Here is a 12,856-nt window from a genome sequence, read left to right as displayed (position 1 = left end):
CTTATCAGTCATGTCTGTTCTCCTGTCTGTACGCATTGCGTACATAAAAAATGTACGCAATGCGACTGATAATATATAGACTAAGATAAAGCTACCTAAACTACTGCATATGTGTTAATATTCGCGAGATTTAATTTCGCTAAATTGCCAAAATTGCGAAATTTATCAAAATCACGGTTTCACGCATTAAAGCCTGTTATAAGAATGGGACTTTAAAAGGGTAGAAAGATAATTAACGAAAATAAACCCCGCGAATAATTTCAAAACAGTAACTCGTGACTTTTTACACCCGCGAACTTTAATAACTATACAATATCCAAATCCAAGAGGGTGGCTTGTCGGCCATCTTGTTGACGGATAGGTCAATGCAATATACCCAATTCATTTGAAACATATCTCCTTTATACTTTGGGGGGAATAATGGCAACCAGAATTGTTATTAAAGAGACGAATTGAAAGACGGAAGGACGAACGGACCATGGACGTAGGCTAAAGAAAGCAAAAAATGCATAAAAAATGTTATCATATTGTGTTTATATCTGGATAATAAGTTTATAAAAGAGAAACGATTTGTACTCTGTTTTGTCAATGCATGTCTTCTCTAGATTTGATTATCTCACAGTTTACTTATTTTCACCGATTTTAGCCATGAGAGATTTCACCGACAACCCCTAGGGTATGTCAGATTCCGCATTATCCCTTGACATGGTTATCCCGTCTTTCGGTTGGCATTCATAGCCAAAATGAATGCCAACAGGACAGAGACAAATCCAACATAAAACGCTAGCGCGATTCATGGAATTTGCCTCTGTCCAGTTGGCATTCATTTTGGTTATGAATGCCAACTCAGAGACGTTCAATGCTTAAATGAACGATACACTATACAGTTCAAAGGTTAATGGTATTGTGTATGCATTGGTGCAATATCATTGAGAGCATAGATAGATATACTGTTATGAACTACGTTCCCCAGGACAAGATGTCATAGAAATGCAATAACTTTGAAATACTTACCCAGTTTTTGCTTTCTTAAGTTCTGACTCAAGTTTTCCTATTTTTGTTCTTAACTCGTCATTTTCCGCTCTAGCTCTACAAAAGAAAAAATATAGCATTTTTTAATAGAAATACAAAGATTTGTCCTGTCCTTCAATGTTTCTCATTTTGTATTTCTTTTGAACTTGAACAACTTGAAACTATACACAATGCAATGAATCATTAGTTACTTAATGACGTTTAAAGATCTATCTTAATTGTTTTATCAGATTAATGTGTCCTAGTGCGATTTGGCCTGTTAGCATTTCTTATCACAATGCCTGTTTTTATATGTTCAACATACTTTCTTCGTAAATTTTAAGTAGTGTATGATTGAAGTAAGCAGCATACGACTTGAATGCAAACTATATTGAAGTCCATTAATAATAGAGAACAGTTTTACTATAGTGTATGTTGTTTCATATTACATTTTAAGATGTTCCGATTCTAACTCCGCCATAAACTCATTCGATGGTTCACTGCTCCTAAAATAAATATGAAAATACAAAGTCATACAAAAACTGAATCATCATTTTATCTAAGGATTTTCTATATTAAACTAAAGAGAGAAGGCTTATATATACATGATATACATGTAATGCCTGATTTTCAATGATCCCAACATAATGTTCTTATGTTCTAGTATTGCCTATTAATTAAATTGAAAAAGAGACAGTATTTACAAATATGGTTTTAGATAGCTGATAATTGAAATAAATGAAACGCTATGATACTGTGTATTTGAGGTTTCCCTAATCACTTTGCTTTGCTTGTATGCATGCTAAATGAATCACAATACTTACTCCGTCGATGTGGTGTCTTTTGTTTTTTTGTTTTGAGCTGCAGATTTGCCAGCTGATGGATTTTTCTTTTTCGGCATTCTGTTTTTGAATTAAGTTTAACAAGTAATTAATAGCATAATATAATTTTAAGAAAATAATAGGTTTTTACTGTGGAAGTAGTACATTCCAAATGAGGTTTATTCAGCAAGTCTCGATTCATGTTAACACCGAAGATAAAAAATGCTTTTAATGATGGGGTTGACATGTTTTTGACTTTAGTAGTGAATAACAGATCACTAGATATGCAGTTAGGATATTATACAACAATATAGCAGATGCTTTGAATGCATTACCAAATATTAAATACGGAATCTTTGAGGTTAACTTATGTATTATACAGAAGTGACTTCCCTTTTCCCGACATCTTAATGTGACAGTACATAACTAATTGAGCCGGTCTGTATGTTTGTATTTTATTTCAGGTAGGAAACACAGTGGAAACGGTGAACACAAATGAAAAAAGCGAAAACCAAATTACACCACATATTAAATAGAACAGAAAAAAATGCAACAAAACGTAACGAATATAAACTTAAAAACTATAATGCTCACCGGATATTGACTACGGCCAAAAACTAATATCAAAGCAATTTTTTGACTAAGTAAACAAAATCCGACAATACGAAAAATTCACACTTCAATGCCACGTTTTGATTGGTTAGCGTCCTTTTAACAGTCATGAGCGTTTAAGGACGTCATAGAGTAAGATAGTGGAGACTTTATGATGTATCCAGGGAAAAACCAGCGGTCAGTATCTACTAACTGTCCAACATGGGATTCGAACTTGCGAATGAGAGTAAAGGGCATGTGGTTATGTGTCGGGTCGGGACATATGTACAACATAGCCAACTGCGGCTCAAGGGATGACACAGCTCGTGCATGTAATTGATAAGTTCCATTAGTAAAGCATTAATACAAAATATCAAATAAATCAATATCAAAAATAAGATAATTTCGAAAAGATTAAAACCGATCTAACAATCACTTAGAAAGTGTACATATTGAACATTTTAACGTATTAATTAATTGGTTTCTTTTGTATCCTCCGAGAGAAAGAAATCACTCTTCAGACATATATCTGAATTGGAAAACAGCGATAAATACAAAGACATTCGTATCAGCAACGACCTCACAAAACAAGAAAGGGAAGCGGAAACCGCTCTTAGAAATGAGGCGAAGGAAAGGGAAAAGAAAGAATCGGGGGAATTCATGCATCGGGTACGGGGACCGCAGTGGAACAGGAAAATAGTCCGCCTGGCAGTAAGAAAAGAATAATGCATGTCGAAAAAATCCGATGTATGTTTACAAATGCAGATACTCTCACCAACAAAATCGAGGAACTTAAATCTTTAATAAATCATGAAAAGTTAGACATCATTGGAGTTGTCGAGGCTTTTCCTAAAAATTCCAGATACCAAATAAACAAGTCTGAGTTGAATATTGATGGATTTGAAGCTTTTCCCGGAGAGATGGAGCAAACAAATGGATCGAGAAGAATTATCATATACACGGCACACAAACTAGGAGCCACGGAAATATCAATCAACAAAACATTTAATGAACAATTATGGGTAAAAATAAATCTTGATAATGGAAACATATTAACTATTGGGTGCCTGTACACTGTGTACAGGAGTCCAAACAGCGAGGATGAGAACAACAGAGATTTGTGCGTGCTACTTACCAATATAGTAGAGATGAAAACATCACATTTGCTAATAATGGGAGACTTTAATTTGAAATATATCAATTGGGATCAGTTGACCCCATCTAGAAAAGCAAAACATTTGAAATACCAATTCATTGAATCAATCAAAGATGCGTTTTTATTTCAACATACAAAATTATGTATAAGGAATCCAACGAGAATCAGAGCAAATAATGAACCCAGTATTTTAGACCTAATATTTACAAACGAACAAGATATGATTAGTAACATTGCAATAAAAAGCGGAATAGGAAAGAGAGACCATGGTACTATGATTTTTGAAATGAACTGTACAAAAACTTATTACATTAGCAAACCAGTTAAGTATAACTACAACAAGGGCGATTACAAACAGAAAAGGACAGATCTATCGATAGATTGGAAGGAAATATTACAGCGCGCACCGGACACTAAATCAAAACACGAATTATTTCAAAAGATTGTAAAATCCACTATTGATATGAATATACCGAAGAACATTCAAGAAACGAAGAAAAGACAAAATCCTCTCGACATTCAAACTGCACAGGCTATAAAACGGAAACATAGGAGCTGGCAAAGATATCTTGAAACCAGGGAAGTTCGGAAATATAACGAATACGTGAAAGCAAGAAACAAAGTTAAAACATTAGTAAGGAAATTAAAAAAGTGTTAAGAAAAGGATATCGCTAAAGATGTCAAGACGAACCCCAAAAATTTTTGGATTCATCAAGGGAAGATCAACTATTTTACAGTTACTTAAAGTAATTGATAAGTGGACAGAAGTTAGCGATCAAGGAGGATCAATCCAAACCATATATCTAGACTTCCTGAAAGCCTTTGACACAGTCCCACACCTACGGCTCATCGGCAAATTAAAATCATACGGATTATCACCTGAAATCATCAAATGGGTAGAAAGTTTTTTAACTAACCGGAAACAGCAAGTATCGGTAAACGGAGAACTGTCAAAATGGATGGAGGTGACAAGTGGTATCCCCCAGGGAAGTGTTTTATGACCGATTCTGTTTGTAATCTATCTTAATGACCTTCCCGAAACTATTAAATCAGCCACTTACTTGTTTGCAGATTTTTAGATATAACGCAAAAAACAATTTTACAGGATGATTTTAATCAACTCCAAAAATGGTCTGATCGATGGCTTTTAAAATTTCATCCTGATAAATGTAAGGTGCTATATCTAGGGAAGAACCCAAATAAAACGGCCCTACATTTATATAAAGACACTTTGGAAGGAAGAATACAGGTAACATAAGAGGAGGTCTCGAAAGAAAAGGATCTTGGGGTAACAACAGACAACAGCCATATTCATGATGGCGTCAATAAAGCAAATAGAATAATGGGAACTATCCGAAGAACCTATAATTATTTAGATAATCAAACATTCTGTCTATTTTATAAAGCACTTGTCAGACCACATTTGGAATATGGCGCCTGCATATGGAACCCGTATTTACAAACACAAATAAATGAGATAGAAAATGTACAAAGAAGAGCAACAAAACAAATACCGGGAATGAAAGATTTAACCTATGAAAACAGACTGAGGATCCTAAAGTTACCTAAAACACAGAAGGCTTAGAGGAGACATGATCCAAGTATATAACTTGATACATGGAGGATATGATCGAGTCGTCGTAGAGGGATTTTAAATTCCAAATTACAACAAAAGAACAAGGGGCCACTCTTTGACATTGTTAAAACAACGAGGTCTTCTAAATTTGAGAAAGTATTCATCCAAGGAGCGGATCATCAATCACTGGAACTCTCTTCCCGAAACAGTGGTTACGTCACCATCAATAAAAGCATTTGAATCTCGCTTGGATAAGCATTGGGGGCAGCCCGAATGCTACTTTAATCATGAGATAGATAATACTGAACTTATTAATAGTCGGGATGTATAATATGATTAGCGATCTGGATATATAGGCATTATGCCTGCGTCCAGTATTATTATTATTATTATTATTACAAGCTAACCGATATTTACATAATATTTAAATCATTTTTCGCAATTTGCAATTATTTTACATGATGAATAATTTGCGTGCCCCTGTGCTTTGGCTGAGGTGACCAATATTACATTTCACGGTCCCGGAATAGCAGTTGAGAAGGGTTGTTTTTATCTTGTACACACGTTAACGTTCCTTCCACATATTTATAATTCTAAATATAACTGTCGAAGACAGATAAATCTGGATCAAATTATCGATGAAATGTTACATAATACATATGTATTAGACCACGATTGAGTGCATTGTGGTATAGCGATAGGCCTAGGGCGTCTCCTTGCAGGCGGTATATGGAATTTTCAAATTATTATGTGCCTAGATGAAATAAATGATTTGTTTTAATGTCCAGGAGACAGGAGTCATCTCGTCTTTCCGTGTCGACACCAAAATAAAACAGGCCTATTCAAGGATACGTCCTTGGCCTACTGTACGATACTGACCGTGTATCCGATGTAAATCCTCAGTTATATAATTATTTTTTTTAGTAATAGCTACATGTACATGTAGCCCTCACAAGATTTTGTGAATAGTTTGAATAGGCATGTTTGCATGTTATATTAAAAAAAAATTGCCGCCGGTGGTGAGAATCGAAAGATCAGAATATCTGTACGTTAACACTATGCCAGATTTCTGTTTTTTTATAGACAGTTATTTTTTTATAAGAAGCAGATAACACTGTTATTTTAATCACCTACCTTTCATAGCAAATATTTGATGATGCATGATTTAGTATTTCCTAATAGGAAAAACACTTTTGTAAATGTAATGTGCTTGTAACTGTTATTTCAACATGAAGAAAAGTTTAAAAAATGATAATAACACATTTGCCACAGATCATAAAGTTTTTTGTTGTTCTTTAATATACCTGGTATACGATCATCTTTGTTTGTTATTTTATTGATTTTTTCCGAAATGCTCGAACGTCGGTGAAGACACCCCTGAGAAGAATGAGTTAGATTTCGCCGAGACGAAGCACAGGCAAGCACAGGCTCGTGTTACGTTGATACGGAGAAAACGACAGTTTTTATTTTATAACGTTACCATGGAATATCAAAGTTATGTGCAGTGAGAAATTGCTCGCAACCAAGTACCGCGGTTTCATCGGTTTTCGACGGCGAAAGACCAAAATAGATTTTTTACACACAATGTCAAACATATTTAATTCAAATCATTAATTATACGTTTCAGAAGCATGTTAATGATGTTTTTGTGCAATATTTCATGAATTTCATCTACTAAACGAAGCATTGTATCCACAAACGCTGAAAGATTTAAATTGTAGCATGGGCCTACTGTTTCTTTTTCTTTTTGTCTTTTTCTTTTTGTCAAAGTAAATAATGAAATGTTTCAAGATAAACTTATATACTATTGTTTTTAAACTATGTTATGCTGTGTATGAGTGCAAATTGCCACCATAATACTACAAATGAATGCTTATTCCTTCAAAACGCCAGCTTGCAAGGTCGAATCAACCGGGCTCATAGAGGACTAAAAAGTGACGTCATTGGAATGTTCGGGATCAAATCGTCAAATTTAGAAATGGTAATCAGAATAAAGAAATTAAACGTTTATTTACTCACATCGCAATATTTTCCTATCGCAACTGTTACAGGAAATTCTTATTACCTGGTATCGAGTTCTATGCCTGATTAATCTCGATATAAGTGCTGAAAATATCTGGTTTATTGATATTGTTCCGCTACTTTTGTTGAGTTTGAATTCGCAAATTCGAAGGGCGTCAGAACGCTTGTTTTCAACCGGAATCAACACTGTAGTGATAAAGACCTTCAAAGTGTTTTTTTGCATCGGGGGAACAGGGACATAAAAAGTTGATTTTCTCAGAAAGTAAAAAAAATAAAATACATTAATTTTGCTGGAACACTAAAAAAAATAATTCTGATTTCGGAACAGCTGGAATTATGAAGATAACTCTAACAGTATTTTTATTATTATTAGTATATATTATGTAAGTTAACAAGCTAACCGATACTTACATTATATACATGTATATAATTGGCTTTTTAGGTAAAATATAGTTTTTCGTTTAAATATCACACACAGTGTATATAACAATAATGACAATAAAAAAGCTAACCGAATTTTATAACATATATGTAAATTCATTTTTCACAAAAAATAATACGGGCAGCCACTTGAAACGTCATGATATACACGTGCATATCAAAAGGTCTCCAATACTTTTAAATGACTTACATATCAATTCACTAGTAAACGTTTCTGTCATAATTTGCGTGCCTCTGTGTTTTGGCTGAGGTGACCAAGATTGCATTTTACGGTCTCGGAATAGCAGTTGAGACTGCTTATTTCACACATGGTCATAGAAATTTAACTGTCGAAAACAGATATATCTAGATTTAATATCCCATGAAAAGTTACATAATATAGGACCAAGATCGAGAGCATCGTGGGTAGCGATAGGTCAAGGACGTCTCCTTGCAGGCGGTGTATGGGATTTGCAAATTATTTAGTCTAGATGAAATAAATGATTATTCTAATTACTGGTTTATGTAAATAATGGATGTACTTGCAATATTTCCAACGTCGGACATTTTTATTTTGCTATTATTAATATCGATGCTGCTATCGTTTTTGCGATGAGATGAGATGAGGAAGTTTTGCCGAGTCATCTCTGTTTTCCCTGTCGACACCAAAATAAAACTTGTATTGTAAGATAGTGACCGTGTATTCTGTTTATCCTGTAACTTTTTCATTATAAAATATAAAAGAAACACAATTTAACAAAGCATGACAATTTATTTACTCGTGCCCTCCGGTCCTCGAACTCACGATCTACGGCACCCACTCGCGTTGCCAAACATAGCTGCGCCTTCTACCACTGCGCCACATCCAAATCCCATATTTTACTTTTTCATTATACATACACAAGATGGTATTCAAAACGAAAGCAAATTGCCTGTTATTTACACGATTTCGCTCAAAGCAAAACGCTTCTTTGATGATCAAGAAAAGATGCATTCACTAAACCGAATGAGTGTGTATATACGTACTCCTTTTTACTACCGTGGGAAATATGTAAGCGACGTCATTCCGGTGACGGTAACGTCACTGTTTGGCGGGACTGACTGCCGTTTCATTCATTCCTAATAAAAGTGACGTCACTGGAATGTTCGGTATCAAGTCATCAAATTTAGATATTGAATCAAACGAAAGAAAATAAACATTTATTTACTGACATCGTACAATTTTCCTACCGAAACTATCACAGGAAATTCTTATTATACGGTATCGAACTCTGTGCCCGACTTATGTCGATATTTATAGTGCTGAAAATGCATTGTGTCTTGATATTGTTCCGCTTCTTTTGCTTACTTTAAATTCGTTAAATGAACTTAACCCGCGAAGGGCGTAAGAACGCTTTTTTTCAACGTGAAAAAAACACCGTAGTGATAAAGACCTTCCAAGTGAATATTTGCATCAGGGAAATAGGGACAAAAAAAGACGATTTTCTCCAAAAGTAAGTAAGTTACACCACATTAATTTTGCTGGAACACTTAAAAAACCGTTCTAATTTCAGAACTATTTCAGAACAATTGTAATTATGAAGATATCTCTTACAGTATTTTTATTATTATTATATATAATGTAAGTTAATTATAAACATCAACATATCTTGATGATATACTGAGATACTTACTCTGAATTTACTGCTTTGGCATTCCCTTTTTTCGTTTTAGCTGACGAAGACATTGTTCAATTAAAGTGTCTGCACCTGGAAAATATTACAGCGTTGTCCGGGTGAACTCATTGATGGCAAGTATAATACGATAACGAACTTCATCATCGACAAAAAGTAATTTTTCCCCTTTTCCTTTAAAAGGGAAACAATTCATATATTTAACATCTGTATTAGTCCCCTACCGGTAACACCGGAGGGAACTTAAAAGGGAAACAATTCATATATTTAACATCTGTATTAGTCCCCTACCGGTAACACCGGAGGGAACTATACTACATGTATTTGTCTGTCCGTCCGTCCATCTGTCCGGATTTAATTTCCAGATGATAACTTGATAACGAATTGATGGGATTTTGATCAAATGTCACACAATGGTAGCATATGAAAAAATAAATACAGATTGGGATAGAATTTGCGGTCAAAAGGTCAACTACAGATGTTTAACATTTTGTTTGGTTTCCTGATGATTATTTAATAAGAACTGATTTTGTTCAAACTTCATAATATTAACTTGAGAACACATAAACGTCCAAAATCCGTAATTGGTTCATTTTATTTCATACATGTTAACAACTAACAGAGCTAGGATCCAGATAATAATATATACAACAGCAATTGGCCTGTATTGAATAAATTTATATTCATGGGGTCAATAATAATTTTAAGTTACACCTAATTACACATCTATACATATCCAATACCCATACAAATGGTATAATGTGATATCTAACAACTGTTCGAATATATGCATCCAACAGGTAATCTCCATTCCTGTGTACCGTATTACTGGAAACAATCCAAGCACAATGTGCAGTATAATCCTATACCAGTGTAAATGATATAATGTAAATACATTTAAATTATACCTTTAATTAAAAAATACATAATTACATTGATATTTCAAGATATAATGAGAAACTCAGATATTATAAAAATTGTTCGGAAGTCAACTACGAGGTCACTCGTTGTCCTGATTTTCTGTTGTAAGGTTTCGTCTGGGCGTACTCGGCATTGGTGCTGACTATAATGCTTTTAACAGTGGCTGGTTTTACACTAGAACTTTGGTCTGCCTGTACTTTAGAGGTACTTATACTGGAATTTAGGTATTTGGATATCCATTAAGTGGATTTAACGAGGTAGGTAAACTAAGTCAACTACGAGGTCACTCTAACTAAAAATAGATTGTTTCACAAGTTTAAGTTTCCGGATGATAACTTGAGAACACATCAACAACATTTCATAAAATGATCGCTTTAGTAAGCAATAATAATAAAGGCAAAAGACATGTGTTGCTTGCATCACTTATTGTAAGCATTATAATGAATGCATGTTTCGTAGCAGCATGGTTGATTGTTGAGTTGTTGTTCGTTGATAAATGATGTAGTGATAAATGATGACTGAGGCGATTGACTTCGTTCCATGTTATTTATTTAATTTGATATGCATCCTAAGTATATTACACTAACGACTGTTCAGCTCTAAAACTCTCGACGGGAATTACAATAATATTTCTCCATCTACTAAAATACATGTTCATAAACTGATGTCCATGCGTCCATGTAAAGATGTTGGGTGTATGTGTGTTGCCGTAGTGAAGTGTGTGTGTCACTGGTCAAACCTTATTTATACTGGAAAAATATTGCCTACGTAAAATAATTAATAATAGGCAATTAATATCATATGTAAATTGACAGGCATTACATGTGAGTACAAGATCACATTACATGAGAATGACAGCTAGGAAGTTCTGTTAGACAGACCAGTCTGACATGTGCTAGACTAGTTCTGTTACATGTGTAGTCCATACACGACTAGTGAAATCGCTTCATAAAAAGTAACATGTCATAGAAACCTTGATTGAAGACGACAATTACTACGTTACAACCATGCATTCGTTGTGTGTTGGTTCGTTATAAACGTATTTTTTCTGTACACATGTTATATACACCTTTTCAATATTTTAACACTACATACATATTGTATCAGTAGCCACTTTTCAAAATAGTACAGTATCATATTATAGCATCATCACGGTGACACGCGAACATGAATTATCCCGCCTCAGACAAAAAAAATCTTGTATTACTATTGTTTAAAATCACAAGATATCCAAGATATAGTCGTATAAGGTTAGGAGAAATCGTATCTGGTTTGAACGATATTGTTATTGTTCTTTGCCCCTAACGTTATTAGCAACAAGATGACGGTCATGTAACGCTTCGTGATGATGGCACTCAAAAGAGATGGGGAAAAAATGTTTTAATAATAGCCTGTTGACCACTTTCAAAGCAAAGCGAAATCGGCAACACTTATCTAGGATTATTTACCAGAAATGGACCATGACAACGAATTCGAATCTTCAAATAGGTGAAAATTGTTTCAGTTTTGAGTCGTTTTGGTTTCCATACCTAATGTATTTTGCAGTTACTTCATTGAAAGGGTCTTCGACAGGAAAAATTCGTTACACAGTTTGTTAGTGAACTAATGTGTAAAAAGGTTGGTCTAAAATAAACAGAAAGCTGGCAAATATATCAACAAAACTAACAACGGATCGCTCAACATGAATACGTACTTTCGATTTACATATATAATGCACGGCCGTTTTAAATTAGGCTCGTTACAGCTATTTAATCTTTGTCGAACGGGTTAATAAAGATCAAATACAAGTTAATACTTACTTACCTTGCTTTAATAACGATCTTGAGTTCACACATCAACTGTATTTTTGTTAATTAACCCCACGTCCAAGTCAGTGCGTCCTTTGTAATCTACTTCCCTGTATGATCATAGCAACTTGGGGTAAACAAACGGTGACCTCCCCTTTTACCTGGAATAACCGTGGTCTATATTTGGATACTATTCCGCTAAATCGGCAGTTGTGTCGTCTGCATTTAAATATTAAATAGCCTTTCAAATACATCGGTGTATGTACGTGTGTATCTTTTCACAACGGTACACATATGTACCTTTAACCTAGTACACTTAGTGTAAACCACGCCACGTCACACTTGTGTACAATTTTCAATGAATTTTCAAAAACAGTTTACAATCTTGACTATGTACGTGTGTAGTATATTAACACTTAGTGCCCACTACGGCACACTGTGAACATTGATTTCTCAATATCGCCGCTTGAATACCATATGTTTTGCATCTTAAAATATACAGTAGTACTGATCAGCAAATGATTAGAAAGGTATTGGATACCCTTATCCAGATGGTATTTAATGTGATATTCATTTACGTTGGAATAATGGACAAACCACTAAAAATCCGGTTAAATAAAAATCAAGTGACCAATAAAATATATACTTATCTTTAATTCATAATTATAATTTTAAATCAAACACCCTACCATTTTTTTATTTTTAAATTCTTAATGATCTCCTGTTACCACACATCAATATCAGAAGCAAATGCTAGTCTCGGGAAAATGCTAAATTCTCAGTTGATAATATTTAAGTATCATGCAACTGCGATGTATCAAGTATGAAAAGAAAGATGAAATATGGAATGCAAAAACGTGTGGAGAAATAGTATTTTC

At 34.2% G+C, this 12,856-nt stretch overlaps 1 protein-coding gene across 4 annotated transcripts in view; it reads right to left on the bottom strand.

The window, feature by feature from the left end:
- The window catches only part of LOC138328577 (uncharacterized protein MCAP_0864-like), a 39,968-nt gene extending 27,816 nt beyond the window's left edge, over positions 1 to 12,152 (bottom strand). For 3 of the 4 annotated variants that reach the window (XM_069275452.1, XM_069275454.1, XM_069275455.1), the window contains exons 1-5: positions 11,995 to 12,152; positions 9,271 to 9,345; positions 1,836 to 1,913; positions 1,461 to 1,517; positions 1,015 to 1,089 (exon numbers count right to left, since the gene is read on the bottom strand). In XM_069275452.1, coding sequence (XP_069131553.1) covers positions 1,015 to 1,089; positions 1,461 to 1,517; positions 1,836 to 1,913; positions 9,271 to 9,323 — 263 coding nt within the window. In that variant the 5' untranslated portion in view covers positions 9,324 to 9,345; positions 11,995 to 12,152. The remainder of the gene's footprint in view (positions 1 to 1,014; positions 1,090 to 1,460; positions 1,518 to 1,835; positions 1,914 to 9,270; positions 9,346 to 11,994) is intronic. The other variant, XM_069275453.1, reaches the window with a different exon arrangement.
- Positions 12,153 to 12,856: the final 704 nt, after the last annotated feature.

Source organism: Argopecten irradians, chromosome 7, assembly GCF_041381155.1.
Source record: "Argopecten irradians isolate NY chromosome 7, Ai_NY, whole genome shotgun sequence".
Taxonomy (NCBI): Eukaryota; Metazoa; Mollusca; class Bivalvia; order Pectinida; family Pectinidae; genus Argopecten; species Argopecten irradians.
Note: the sequence above shows the minus strand (reverse complement) of the source record. Positions and strands in the feature narration are given on the sequence as shown.